The sequence below is a fragment of the Dromaius novaehollandiae genome, chromosome 7 (genome assembly GCF_036370855.1).
Source record: "Dromaius novaehollandiae isolate bDroNov1 chromosome 7, bDroNov1.hap1, whole genome shotgun sequence".
NCBI classification, from domain to species: domain Eukaryota; kingdom Metazoa; phylum Chordata; class Aves; order Casuariiformes; family Dromaiidae; genus Dromaius; species Dromaius novaehollandiae.
The window spans coordinates 20,817,501-20,832,062 of record NC_088104.1 but is presented as its reverse complement, the minus strand read 5'-3'; the positions used below and the strand labels follow the sequence as shown (position 1 = coordinate 20,832,062).

At 41.8% G+C, this 14,562-nt stretch overlaps 1 protein-coding gene across 3 annotated transcripts in view; it reads left to right on the top strand.

Annotated features, from left to right (window-relative positions):
- FIGN (fidgetin, microtubule severing factor) overlaps positions 1-14,562 on the top strand; it is a 103,273-nt gene that overhangs the window by 86,131 nt on the left and 2,580 nt on the right. For all 3 annotated transcript variants that reach the window (XM_064514860.1, XM_064514859.1, XM_026094374.2), the window contains one exon: positions 7,455-14,562. This exon is cut by the window's right edge and continues 2,580 nt beyond it. In XM_064514860.1, coding sequence (XP_064370930.1) covers positions 7,463-9,706 — 2,244 coding nt within the window. In that variant the 5' untranslated portion in view covers positions 7,455-7,462 and the 3' untranslated portion in view covers positions 9,707-14,562. The remainder of the gene's footprint in view (positions 1-7,454) is intronic.

Below are 14,562 nucleotides of genomic sequence, written 5' to 3'. Positions count from 1 at the left end.
AAAGGGAAGCAATTTATTGAACCGTTATCAGCAATAGAAAGGGAAAATAATAGAATCCAATATTTGAAAATCATTCAGGTACTAAAATTTCCCTAGCAAACTGGAAGTGCTGAGGTCTGGATCTGTGTGCTCTGCATGAGGCTCGCTTGTGTGGGCAATTCATTCCTTTCGTCCCTCGCTTACTAAAAAACAAGTTTGGGGGTCCATATTTCACCTGATTACATGAGAAACATAGTAAAGCAGTGAAAGTATGTTATCTGCTCTGGTTTGAAGGATTTGTGTAATGTTCTTTCATGGGAAATGGGTCTCAAATTTCGGCTCTGGAAGGGGAACCAAGGAAGGGGTTACTTCTGTGTGTTTTGTTCCTTAAAAAAAGAATATACCTTTTGCTGCACTTCTAAAAGCTTCAGATAGGTTTACTGAAGTAAGCGCTCAGGTGGAGAAGAATCATGCTCTAGGTCTGGACTATTTTGCATTTGCATACACAGAAATACCTGTGCCAAATGGCCATCTCCATAACCATTTGTGACTGTATTTTGCAATGTGAATATTGGAATTCTCAAAATCGCTAGAGTTGCTCTGCAGTAGTTACATTGATTCTTATGTTTATATAGGCATGAGTTGCACTTTATGTGGTATATTACATCTATGCAGAATACACTACACCTATAACATGTTCATTGGACTACAAAAAATGGCTGTTTTTTTAAAGTCATGCTTACTTTTGTTTGCAATTACTGTTTATCTGAGTGTTCTCTCAGAAATTGTTATTGTCTTATTTGTTCAGCACTGACAAAATGCACTAGGTCCTTTAAAGGCATGGCACTGTTCTAATGTACTTGAGGGAAATGGTATAGAAATGTAAAGTATAGGAAGAGGAAGCATCATAATAGGTTAAACTCATTACAATTTTTGTCATCCTTAATGCATTTTCCAGTTGGCTTAGAAAGGCATTATGAACAAATGAGTACAGCGAGGGCAGGCTGATACAGTAGAATATTTTTAAGTTAAGCTGGAACTAATCACAAATATGACCGATACTGTATATAAAAATGATTCTGACATAGACATGCGTAAATGGTTTTACTTCTAGTGTGCAATGATAGTGAATCAGTGTGGCTTTGCTGTAAGGATGGAGCACTGAATTGAGAACGTTTTTGTGCTAAAAGACTACACTGCAGAAAAACTGCTACCTCTGAGGCGGGTCGGCATCATGGGAGGTCCTGTCGAGTGCCAAAGTGTTATGTACTCTGCTGACTGCTTTGTGGGTTCGACTGTAGTTCCAGCCTGCTTATACTGGCTATATATAATAGTATCATCTCTGTACCTAGGTTCTGCCTTTGCTTGCTGACTCTTATTTCTGCTTATTTCGGCTTTGTAAGGCCTTTGAAGCAGATGGATCTGCTAAGGGACGTTTAGGCAGAAATGTCTTTGTGCCTATCAAAGGCACTGCTTTATGTAAATGGAGGGGAGGGGGCTTGGAGGCAGAGAACTAATTTGCTGTAAATGTATTGTAATTTGCTGTCGTGAGGTGTGCAAGTGTGCTTTAAAAGGAATAATCATTTGACAGTATTTAAATTAGATAATTGGGATATATTAGTTTGAGATTCCAGATTTGGAGTTTTGTTCTTAAGCAGTTCCAGGCTCTCCTAAAATACGTTGTGTTTTTGTTATTGCTTTTATCTCTGAGTGCTGTTGACATATATGCGATCCCCAATATTACTCGTGATTTAAGTGTTTTGTTTTAAAGATTGAAATGTTTTCACCGTCCCTGTGAGATGGGAATTATACCGTAAACACCCTGCCAACAGCTTGCTCCCGCTGATGTACATGGCATGCGCAGGCTGTTATAAGAGGGAGACCAGAGCCCTACCATGCAAAGGCGGAGCGCGCTGTGCAGGCCTCTCTCAGGGCCTTGGGGCTGCCGCTTGCTGAAAACAGTTTCCAAAGTTGGACCCTGTCCTTGTGGCGGGGCAGTTCGGTTGAAGGCTCGTCCTCCCACTGGATCCTTTGACGTCAAAGGAGTTCCTCACGGACTGGAGCAGAGGTCTTCACTGAGTAATTAGAAAATAAATGTGGGAATCATTTTCTTTCCTTTTTTTTTTTTTTTTTCTTCCCTGCAAAACATAATTAGCTCAATCCACTCTTCAAATTCCCTTCTGTTTCCAATTAAGAGAGATCAGTTGCACTATCTTCAAATAGCTGGAAATTATGCTTATTAATAAAAATGGAGTGTAAAAGAAATGTTTTATCCTGAATTAATTTTTATTATTATTGGACATATGACAGTATACAGTCATACAAAATATTATCAGATGTAGTACAAACCCAGGGAGTTGTGTGTCCTATGTCTAGAACAGCAGGTAGTGGATGACTCATTTATTTAGCTTGTTCCCATGCTTAAGGTTTTTAAAATGTGGATTTAGGGCCTGATCCTGAAGGTAATGACACCTTCAGCTCTCACTGAAGTAGGCGATTGGAGGAGTCCTCGCGTGGTGCCAGCGACGTGGCTGTGGAAGTGGATGGCTGTTTTAGCAGGGCCGATCTCTGCGTGGCCACGAGAAGCAATCGCTTGGCTAAAATCGTTATGATCCATTGAGTAGATACTCAGTGTCCTGAATAACCGGATATACAGCAGAAAGGAATAGGCCAAAACACAAGGAGGAAGGTAACAGTAACAGGCGGAGGCTCCTGGTCCCAGCAGGAGCTGGAGTCGTGGAGAAGCTTGGTCTGTTTCCCCTTTCGGGTTCCCAACAAGTACAGACCTACACACCGGCTCTGCTCCCCGCTATCTCTAAAAACGCAATGCAACCTCTGCTGGTGTTTCAGAAAGCCACAGTTGTTTCACAGCTTAATTTTAGCTTGGTTACTGTTCTAGAGCGGCGAACAGATAGGTGAGATGTACTGACGTCCCGGTGTCCTTTGTTTAAAGCAAATCGTTGTTAACCAAGTTTATTAATTAGGAGGCGATCGCGGGCTACCGGACTTGCCTGGCGGGGACACCGAAGCCGTTGCTTTTTCACCTGGTATGTTCCCAGCTAGCAGTTTTGCGCTTTCGCGATGTGTAGCACGTTGTCTGTGTCTTTTTGTGTTCAGATTACAAAGCTTTTTTTTGGCTGTGGGGTTTTGGGTTTTTTTTTCTTTCTTTTTTTTTTTTTTTTTTTTGTAGCTCTGGCATTATTTCTTTTTTTTTTCTTTTAATCCGTAAATCTGAATTTGTAAGTGTGTTTCTGCCACGTGGAACTATGTTATGTGAAACTCATGAAGTATTTTACATTTTCAGGTTAAGTGCGCAAAATTAGAAGGGGGAAAAAGAATGGTCAAACACTTAGTACAAAATAATTGAAGAATGAAATTGTGGACTATAATTAGTTTAAATGTAATTCAAATAGATCCAGCCGTAGGAATTATGGAGGAGAGTTATATAGCAAGGCTGTCAGGACAAGTAAAAATAGATGCTGCAAAAAAAGCCTTCACTGCCTCTCCTATATAATGTATTAAATTTATCTTAAAAGCAATTCTCTGATAAGTACATACCTGCACTTAAAGAACAGCATCCTTGCCTTTTGCCTTTTACAACCCATACCAGCACAGTTTACAAGTTTCTTTCACAAATGTCGATAGCTCAGAGGATTCCTAAGTTAGCAAAGATTTTTTTGAAAAATGTATTCAGCCTTGCATTGCTTCTGAATTTTATTTTTACTGAGTTAGAAAGCAAACATGCTATCTGCAGGACAGCTCTTTCTGTCAGAATTTAAATAATGCTAGAAAAGTCAGTTCTGTATATGTGCTTTTATTTACCTGATCTTAGATGTTTATATCAGCATTTGGATTCCTCACAGAAGAAATTGCAGGGAAGTATATCACCTCAGACAAAATGCAACTAATAAAATACAATTTCAAACACATAGCAAGTTGCTGCAAGCACTGAGAAATTAAAAAGGGGGTGAAAGAAAAAAAAGAATGAGTTTGCATAATTAAAAGAAACGACAACTTAATTTTTCTCCCAAATCATACATTTCACTCTTGTCAAGCAATTATTAAACTATTAATAAATGAAGTTAAACATAGCAAAGTTTGATACTTTTTTCAAATTAGTATCAAACTGAGGAATTGGCTCTGTGTGTCCCCTAGTCCAGGCCATTCTAGTAGACTCCCTGTAAATATCGATTTATTCACTGCATACTAATGCAAAAAATATGCTTATGGTTAAGTATTAACCTGTGCTTCCAAACAACACTAATGATTGCAATGTGCTGGAATAATGCTCACGTTTCATGGGATGAGAACAGTCCTGTTCTCTTAAGCTTAAAGTTCTCAAAGCCTAGCCCTGCCTCTACAGCCCTTGTTAAATGCATTGGTATTTAATATGCATCAATAAATAAACTTTCAATTACTGTGCAGTGAGCATATCCAAAGATAGCATGACAATATGAAACTGCTGGTCTATCTAGCCATTATTCCAAATAGAGAATGTTGATGATGTGATTTCACCCTCCCCATATAGGAGAGAATTCAGCCTTCCTCACATTCTTTTGCAGCCTCATAACAAGGAAAATAAATTTGTCTTAGGCAAATAAAATTCAAATAATTGAATTTTTACACTGTTTAAATAGATTTCCCCACTGTGATTAGAAGTAGAATTAAATTTTTGTTTTTATTATTTAAAAGGCACATGATCTGTTCTAAATGCAAAAGGTCAATTGGTGGAATTTCCAAAGTATTTGTGAAAGGTATTTTGAAAAAGTCATTAAGTGGGTACTGTATGATATATGTTGTTATGCCCTGACCTAGCGTATTCTTTCATCTCTTTAGTCTTCCTTTTACAAGCCATTAAAGACAATGTGCCAAAAGCATATTCATTAACTACAGTACAAGTACCAGCTCAATCAAATTGTCTGCTTCATCCATGCCTATTTTACCTTCTTTCTCAAAACTTTCACTGCTGCTTAGTGCATCCTTTACTAAGAGTCTTTCTCATGGTTTCCATTCATTAGTATCTGGTGAAGCATCAGTCTACTCAGGTTCTTGTCCATCCCTGTAGCAGAAGCTTTCTGTGTTTTCGTAACTGTATAAGCCCAAAATCACAGAATACAGTGCCTTTTATTTTATTTTATTTTTTAATAGGGCTAATGAGTTTGTACGTCTTTGAGGCAGTTCTACGTTACAGGAACATTAATATTCTTTCCTTTTAAAAAGGCTTGAAGTAAATCCCATGACACTAGAAGAATTTTAGATACTGATTACTTGCAATTGGCTCTTGGTGATTTGCTCTTCAGATTTCCAGCTGAATTTAACAAAGTATGATTTCTGAAAAGCTTCTGATAGTTTCTCATTAAAATTGCATTTTTTGTATGAGCATGATTTCTATAATTTCACCCAATTTCATGATACATTTACCCCCTTTGAAAGGCAGTGGTTGAAGCATCAGAAACAATTAACAAAAAAGATTATATTAATTCTAAATGAAAGAAATAAATCTGCCAAAAACCGGGCCTCAAAACTGCATTTGTCAAAAGCGCTTCTCTGAATTAACTGTTATAGGGTAAGTGTATAATTGTTAACAGACATTTTTCTCAAGTTGTCAAAGTGTTTGAAAAATGAGAGAGAAAGGGAACGCTCAAAAAAAAAAAAGAAAAAGCCATCCACAAGTAATCAATGGCATGCTTACGTGGAATGAGATTTGCAGGACTTGTACTAATAAAATATAAGGCTCAATTAGTGGTACTTTGCAGTTTTCAGGCTAAATTTAACTGATTTGGTGATTTGCAAATGCATGCATCCAAAAATAAAAATGAAGAATCCAAATGTAAATTAGTGCAACTGCAATAAAATATAATTGCAAATGAATCTGTTGCTTTATTCATTTATTGTGTAATTACTGCAATCCTTCCCACCTTGTTTTCAGTATTTCTTAATCATTAAGTCGGAAGCATGACAGCAGTGCCAGCCCTGGCATGATTCTCTTTGACTAAAACCTTGTAAATTAACACAATTAGCACAGCATCATCCTGCTAATTAACTTCCAGTGTCTGGTGCAGTGGTTTTGCAAACAAGGAAGAGGGAGTCAGAAGGGAATAAACATGCCAGTCTGTTACCAAACTCCGCGCTGCGTTAGGCTTAGCTCAGTGAGGCTAAGCTGGCCATGTCAGATGCCAGAGTCAGGCGATGAAGAGCTAAAGGGGTTGGGGAGGAAACGGGAGGGGGTCGGAGCTGTCAAAATAGACTGCAGTAATTCAGAGGGGAGCCAGTGCCACAGATGCTTCACTTCGCCTAGGCCTCCTCCTTATCAGGGAATCTCTGCCAGAGGGCACAAGACTGTTTGCAAAAATCACTTTTGGTAATACGAGAGAGATTAAGGAGGTCTGTTTGATACAGCTGTACAAAAATCAGCGATGTGTCTGCTGTGCATAGGTAAGAGTTGGAGGGGGTTATCTCTGCGCTGGCAAATCGCTCTTCCTGCGCGGGGTGGATTACGGGGGGAGGGGGGATAATTCACATCACATTATTTGCAAGATTAATTGCTTTAAAATGACAGTTGCATCCTGTCATTAGTTTTTTCTGTATTGATAGGGTTTTATAGCCAGCCATGGAAGCCACAGAACTTTTAGGACTTGGCTTCATTTCTTTTTCTTCATTCCGCCCCCCCCCCCCCCCGCCCCGCTCTTTCTTTGTACCCTGGAGGCTGGGGAAGGGAGGGGGAGAGAAAGAGCAAGCAAGGAGACCGCCAGACAAGTCATGCTTGTTTTTTTTTCCAGAGCCTCAACAACAGAACTGAGAGGCAGAAAGGAGCCAGTTGTAATTCATACCGAGTTGTAGGCTTTGTGTGATGAAAGCGACGGAGCGCTGCCTGGGAGATTGCTTTGCTGCACTCCACGAAGCAGATTTGAAACTGTCGTGGACCACTTTAGATGAGAGTTGGATTATGGAATGACCTGCTATGTCTGTGTCATATTGTTCTGCGCAGGGTGCATTATACTGCGCTAACTAGGTGTTCAGTACCAAATAAGAGAGGTATCCTAGATGTGATCTGTCAGCTGTGTCTCATATTTTTATATTGGTTAAAATATGAAACTGAAACAGTGATGAGAGAGGACAGAGCAGTTGGATGCTGTGTACGTTAACAATAAATCTTCACTCAGAGTATTTAAATGTAAGTCTCATTTAATTACTTCAAGAAATTGGGCGTTAGCTCTATTTTTTTAAACCGACAGCCTCCCCCCACTGAATCGACAAAAAACATGGCTCTGTGTGTATGTGCCTATAATAAACAAATCTGACTGTTCATACTGCTTCGTAAGGGCATTGCATTTATTTTCTTAAGGCTTTGCAGTGTTAAATACTGTGTTTTAGACAGCTGAAGAAGTTTACGGATAGTACATTTGAGAACTCATTTAAAAGCATCTGAAAAAAGCTAAGATCACTGTTAACTTTGTTTTTTCCTGCAACCACAGGCTTGAAGATGCAGTGGACGCCGGAGCATGCCCAGTGGCCAGAACAGCACTTTGATATCACTTCAACCACCCGGTCTCCTGCCCACAAGGTAGAAGCCTACCGGGGGCATCTGCAGCGCACCTATCAGTACGCCTGGGCCAACGACGACATCTCGGCTCTGACCGCCTCCAATCTTTTGAAAAAGTATGCAGAAAAATATTCCGGTATTTTAGAAGGCCCGGCTGAACGGCCCATCCTTAGCAATTATTCTGAAGCTCCATCAGGGCTGGTGAACGGCCGGAAGAATGAAAGCGAGCCCTGGCAGCCTTCGTTGAATTCGGAGAGCGTGTATCCCATGAACTGTGTCCCAGACGTTATTACCGCCAGCAAGGCTGGCGTAAGTGCAGCCCTCCCTCCCGCAGACGTCTCTGCCAGTATAGGGAGTTCACCTGGGGTGGCCAGTAACCTGACAGAACCCAGTTATTCTAGCAGCACCTGTGGAAGTCATACAGTTCCCAGTCTTCATTCAGGGCTCCCATCTCAGGAATATGCCACAGGATACAACGGATCTTACTTGCATACCAGTTACAGCGGCCAGCCAGCACCTGCACTTCCTTCCCCTCATCCATCCCCCTTGCATAGCTCTGGGCTTTTACAGCCCCCGCCGCCGCCGCCGCCGCCACCAGCCCTCGTCGCAGGCTACAATGGGACTTCTAACCTCTCCAGTTACAGCTACCCTTCTGCCAGTTATCCTCCTCAAACTGCTGTTGGCCCTGGGTACAGCCCTGGAGGGGCACCACCGCCCTCCGCGTACCTGCCTTCAGGAATCCCTGCCCCCACTCCTCTGCCCCCAACTACTGTACCCAGCTACTCCTACCAGGGTCACGGTCTGACGCCCATTGCACCATCCGCCCTGACAAACAGTTCAGCCAGCTCTCTCAAAAGGAAAGCTTTCTACATGGCAGGGCAAGGAGAAATGGACTCCAGTTATGGAAATTACAGCTATGGCCAACAGAGATCTACACAGAGTCCCATGTATCGAATGCCCGACAACAGCATTTCAAATGCAAACAGGGGGAATGGTTTTGACAGAAGTGCTGAAACATCATCCTTAGCATTTAAGCCAACAAAGCAGCTAATGTCCTCTGAACAGCAAAGGAAATTCAGCAGCCAGTCCAGTAGGGCTCTAACACCCCCATCCTATAGTACTGCTAAAAACTCACTGGGTTCGAGATCAAGTGACTCATTTGGGAAGTACACCTCCCCAGTAATGAATGAGCACGGTGACGAGCACAGGCAGCTCCTTCCTCACCCAATGCAAGGCCCGGGACTTCGTGCAGCTACCTCATCCAACCACTCTGTGGACGAGCAACTGAAGAATACTGACACACACCTCATTGACCTTGTTACCAATGAGATTATCAACCAAGGACCTCCTGTGGACTGGAATGACATCGCTGGCCTAGATCTAGTAAAGGCCGTCATTAAAGAGGAGGTTTTATGGCCAGTATTGAGGTCAGATGCATTCAATGGACTGACTGCTCTACCTCGGAGCATCCTTTTATTTGGACCTCGGGGAACAGGCAAAACATTAATGGGCAGATGTATAGCTAGTCAGCTAGGAGCCACATTTTTCAAAATCGCTGGCTCTGGCCTTGTCACAAAGTGGCTAGGGGAAGGAGAAAAAATTGTCCACGCTTCCTTCCTCGTGGCAAGGTGTCGCCAGCCCTCGGTGATTTTTGTTAGTGACATTGATATGCTTCTTTCTTCCCAAGTGAGTGAAGAACACAGTCCAGTAAGTCGGATGAGAACCGAGTTCCTTATGCAGCTGGACACTGTACTGACTTCTGCTGAGGACCAAATAGTAGTAATTTGCGCCACAAGTAAACCAGAAGAAATTGATGAATCTCTTCGAAGGTACTTCATGAAACGACTTTTAATCCCACTTCCTGACAGCACAGCGAGGCACCAGATAATAGTACAACTGCTCTCACAGCACAATTACTGTCTCAATGACAAGGAGGTTGCACTGCTTGTCCAGCGCACAGAAGGCTTTTCTGGACTAGATGTGGCTCACTTGTGTCAGGAAGCAGTGGTGGGCCCACTCCACGCCATGCCAGCCACAGACCTTTCAGCCATTTTGCCCAGCCAGTTGAGGCCAGTTACATATCAAGACTTTGAAAATGCTTTCTGCAAGATACAGCCTAGCATATCTCAAAAAGAGCTTGATACATATGTTGAATGGAACAAAATGTTTGGTTGCAGTCAGTGATACTTCTTTTAAAAAAAAAATGTAATGAATGTTGGCACACACAGAACCTGCTACATAGGGTAGAGAACCCTTTTCAGTAGTGTTGAAATTGCAAAGGGTACTGGGAAGACTGCGATTTACCTTGCCTCTAAAGAGTCAGGGTAGACTTGAAGGAAAAGTGCATCAAACAAGAGCTGCTGATCTGAAAAAGCCACGCATGACAGAAAGCATATGTTGATGCTCAGTTCTGTTCAAGCTAGACAATACTCACCAAGGAGCAAGGTGCAAGTGGGTTGATTTCAGAAGGACATGAACCCTGTGTGTTGATTCCATTCTGCTGTTCTTGAGATTTAGTTGCTGTCAAGTGCCTGAAGTGGTGCTTTATTTTTTGTTTGCCTCACAATTACATTGGTGGCATGTGCTAATATAAAGAGCTTTAACTTCAAACATTATTGGACTAAAGAGATGAACGGTTGTGTTGCGACAGAGAACCAGATTTTTGCTATTCTAAGAGCAACAGTATTCCTCAATCCTGTCTGTTCTGCGGTGTTAAACTAAGAACAGGTAAAACAGGGTAATGGTAATCTGGACCTTAATTTCTGCAGTTCATTTCTTTTAATGTTCTGTCTGCAAAAACTCAGGAAAGTGATTGTGATTTGTACAGTACCTCAAAGGAATGTGTTGAAAGCACTATGTACTGCTGAGAGTTATAGGCTAGGCTTCAATGTTACTTTATATTAAATATGTATGTTTACCTCAACAATTGGAAAATGGCAAGGAAAATTACTTTGAATGTATCCAGGAAAAAACTAGAGTGTGATATGACTGAAACGTTACAGTTTTTAAAAACAGAAACAGAAAGATTTCCCAGTGTTAAGGAACAGTTCGTTCGAACCAGAGCAAAATGATTCTTCTTGTTGGTAAACTGTAAGAGTTTTCAGCATATTGCTCCTTGATAATTATGTGATACAGTCTTTAGAAGGTGCATAGATGAAAAAAGAGCCACTTAATCGGTTTATGTTAGCATCTGAAACAGTCAAACGTAAGATTCGGTAGGACTCCGGGAGGCAAATTACCTTGAGCTCCGACTGCTGGCCTTTATCGTGCGGCTCCGGTTGTAGGTTTGAGGTTATTTTGGTGAAGCGGCATCAGCGCAGGTCACGGGCAGAGCTGCGGGCTGCAGAGCTGCTGAGAGCAATGCAGCAGACTGTGACCAAACAGTACAAACAGCAAAGCAAAACTGAACCCTCAAAATACATTTATTTCCCTTCCCCAACTGTAAAGTTGCATTTTTATTGTGTATGTACGGCTCCATTGTCCTTAACGCAATCTTCATTTAGCATCCATTAGAAATCTTCCAGGCTGGAGTGTGCCCACCATTATTTCTACCTCAGTTTTGTTACCTTTCTCTTGGAAAGCAAAGTAAGGAGTAGGGCAAAAACCAAAACCAACGCAAAAGTCAGATTACATTAGGAATGCGAACCTGCTAAACAAGTTTCAGAGAGCTGCTGTTTTTTCCCTTGAAGTCAAGCTTTTCTGTACGTGAGTGCTCTTTACCCCGCTTTTCCCTCCCCCCAAGGAAGAGGGAGCACATGCACGCGCGGGTGTCTCCCTTCTGGACAGACTAGCTGGCATGTGTGGCATTCTGCTCAGTTCTCCCCCCGCCCCGGCTTTCCTTTTATCCTTTAATGCTTTATGTACAACTCTTTTTGTGACAGCTGACTGATGCTGGGTAATGTCTCTGAGCGGGAGCAGTGGATGTTGCAGCTGCCCAAAGCCTCTGCCATCACATGAGCAAAACAGCCTTGCTTTTTTGAATGTATTTTGTTTGTTTGTTTACTTTAAAGAGACAGTAACAAAACTGTTGCAAAGCACTGGCATTTAATGTTTCTGTTAAGTAATGTACATTCAAAACCATTAAATAAATGCACTGAAAAGCCCCAAGAAGAGAGATACCAATCTGTTACAAGATCATATTTGTCTTCTCAAAAATTGTACAGAACTCGGCTGTTCCGTTAAATCAGTGGAGACATTTAGCGTTCAGAAAGCTATTGAGGGATTTTGTGGTATTGCTGGAAATTTATGACTCTTGATTATAACTTTCCTTTATCTTTCTTTTAATATATATATAAATATATATATATATATTTAGATAGGTCATGCTAAAAACAGAGCAAATAAACCAAAATCTAATTTAAGATGGATTCCTGGCAAACATTTTGTCTATCTAAACTTTGTTTTAAGCATAAAAGTATCATTTTAAAAACAGTGCCTTTCATTAAGGGTATAGAAAGTAAGACTTAAGTACATCACCTGCTTTGTGTTTTTGGTTTTTTTTTTTTCCCTCCCCCTGCCTTTCAAACAGCAACTACAGCCCACGGTCCCTGTTAGGACCCAGTCTTTCTGCTTCCCCAAACCTCCCCAGGCTGCTGCTTCACCCTAGCCATCCCGCCATCCTCATCGCTGGGAAATCTGGATGTCCCTATTAGCTGTAGGTTCACACTGATCACACTGGCAAGTTTTCTATTGCAGTTTGCTGACCCAATTTCTGTCTTAGACATTGCCTTTCTTGTCTGCATTGAGCTGTGCTCATTTGAAAGGCTCAGGCAAGTTCTGATAAACCAACTCTTGTTTAGACCACTTCTGAGAAAACCATACCCCTAACCAATTTTTTTGCAGCTGGTAAAATAAATGCTACACACTAGTGTTTCTTTTTTTTTTTCCCCTCACTCTTTTTATCCTGTAGCAAAACCAAAAGCAAATGAAATTGTAGACGGTCGCTTTGGCTTCCAGCTTTAAATCATTCTCTTTAAAAAGTCTCTCTGGGAAATGGATTTTCTCAAATGTTAACCAATGCAACAAGCAGGCGGAAACCAAGATGGTGTGAAAACGCAACTTCCACACACACTTCCACGCATTGCAGGGCCTTGGTTCACCTCTGGGGACAGCAGAAGCTGAAAACTTCACCCCTACTTTGGCAGCTGCAGAGAGAGGAAGACAGAGCTGGATTGCTGCCTGAGTCTTTCCTTGCTAGCAACCATCCCTGGAGGCCCTCTGACAGAGCATCTGTGGCGAAGCTTGGGCAGGTAGCGTTCCCCGGAGAGGGCACGGCACTTCTCCAGGCGTTTCGGGCCACCTTAACTCCCTTGGTAGAACTTCTCTCAATCTGGGGGGCTGAGCTGCCTACACCTCCTGCCTGAACCCCCTGCCCAGTCCTGTCCTGCTTACTGCTCTCCTCTCTGCCCCCAGTCAGCCTCTCTTTTCTCCCTAGCTGAGCGGGGCTCTGCGTGCTGGGCGCTGCTGGGCCGTCACTCCTCCAGCAGGCTCCCGGCCAGGAGGGTCCCAGCAGGAGGCAAGCGCCTTCCAGAAGCTGAGGTCCCCAGAGCCTGGGTGAGTCCCAAAGATTAGGATTGTTCTTGTGAAGGGAGAAAAAATATATTCTAATGGTGTCCTCGGGATGAAATGTTTGCTGGTCTTTAAGTTTCCATGGTAGGAAGCTGTTTGCTGTTTCTTGCGATTGGGCAAAGCCGGGGGCTGCCGCTGCAGAAACGCACCAGCGGTCAGCGGCAGGTTCCCGGGCAGTGGTGCCACCTTGGATTTTAAGAGCCTGAAATGGTTAATGGTCATCTGCTGTGTCAGCCTATCACTGTGGATGCTTTATGTAGTTTTTCTTTTTTTTTATGCGGATACATTAGCTCATGTTCTTCCTTGTAGCTTTGTAACAATTCCTACGGCAACAAAAATAAAATAAATTGTAGGAATAATTCTACAAGCTGAAGGATCAATATCAATTCAAGGAGGAGTTCATAATGACCTTATGTGAGACAGAAATGAAAATACTCTATACTTCTGGCATGTTTCTCTCCAAAATACTTAGAACATTAGTGACAACATAGAAAAGTTTGCTGACTGAGCTGATCAATGGAATGTGAAAGCAGTTTACTTTAAGGCTATTTACTTTCACGCGGCATATTTATCTATTAGTCAGTTTGTATTCTACTCAAATGCAGATAGATGGGCAAAATGTTTTCTTGAGCATTACAAACCTACCGAGGGGAAAATAAACCATCTGACTAAAATACGTAGGCCAAACACCATCTGGGTGTCTATACTGGCTATTCAGAGGCTATGCTCTGTAAAAATGGTACAAGGTCACATTCGGATGGGTTTTCATGGGATTTTTCATTAGGAGATTGTCTAATCAAGAAGATCTAAATTAATTCCTCCATCAGGATGTTAATACGTTGAATGCAAATTTTGGGATCCAACCAGGGTTTTCATTATCTGCAAATACGTACAACTTCAGGTGAACAGTTGTTCTTATAATCCCCCTGCATTGTTCTCTAAGCACTCTATCACGAGTGAGAGTACATTACTCAAATCTGAAGGATACGCTTTGTCACTAAACAAGGCCACCAAAAGTTCTAGGGCCTCATACTCTTTCACTTAGGCCAATCTCAAGGTGGTATAACCCTGTTGACTTAAAGGAATTACTCCTGATTTTTGCCCTTGTTAGAAAAGTCATCCCTCCAATGTATAATAATCTCTGTCTGTTGGTTTTCATCATCGGCTCTGAAAGCTAACCTTGTCCTCGCAGCAGTAACTCCTTTCCATCTTGTATGTGTGCATGTGTGTATATAATATTTATATGTGCATACACACCATGTCCAAACAATGGCTTTGTCTCTTTACTTAAAAAAAAAAAAGTCATTTAATCATCTGCAGATTTATATGAAGCACATTAGTAAACAAGGAGATATTAGTATTTCAAATTTCAAAAAAAAACAAAAAAACAAAAAAACAGCTGTGCTGGTGACTAACCAATACATGAACTGAAGCTCACACTCTGCAAGGACCTTTGGTTGACATTCGATTTT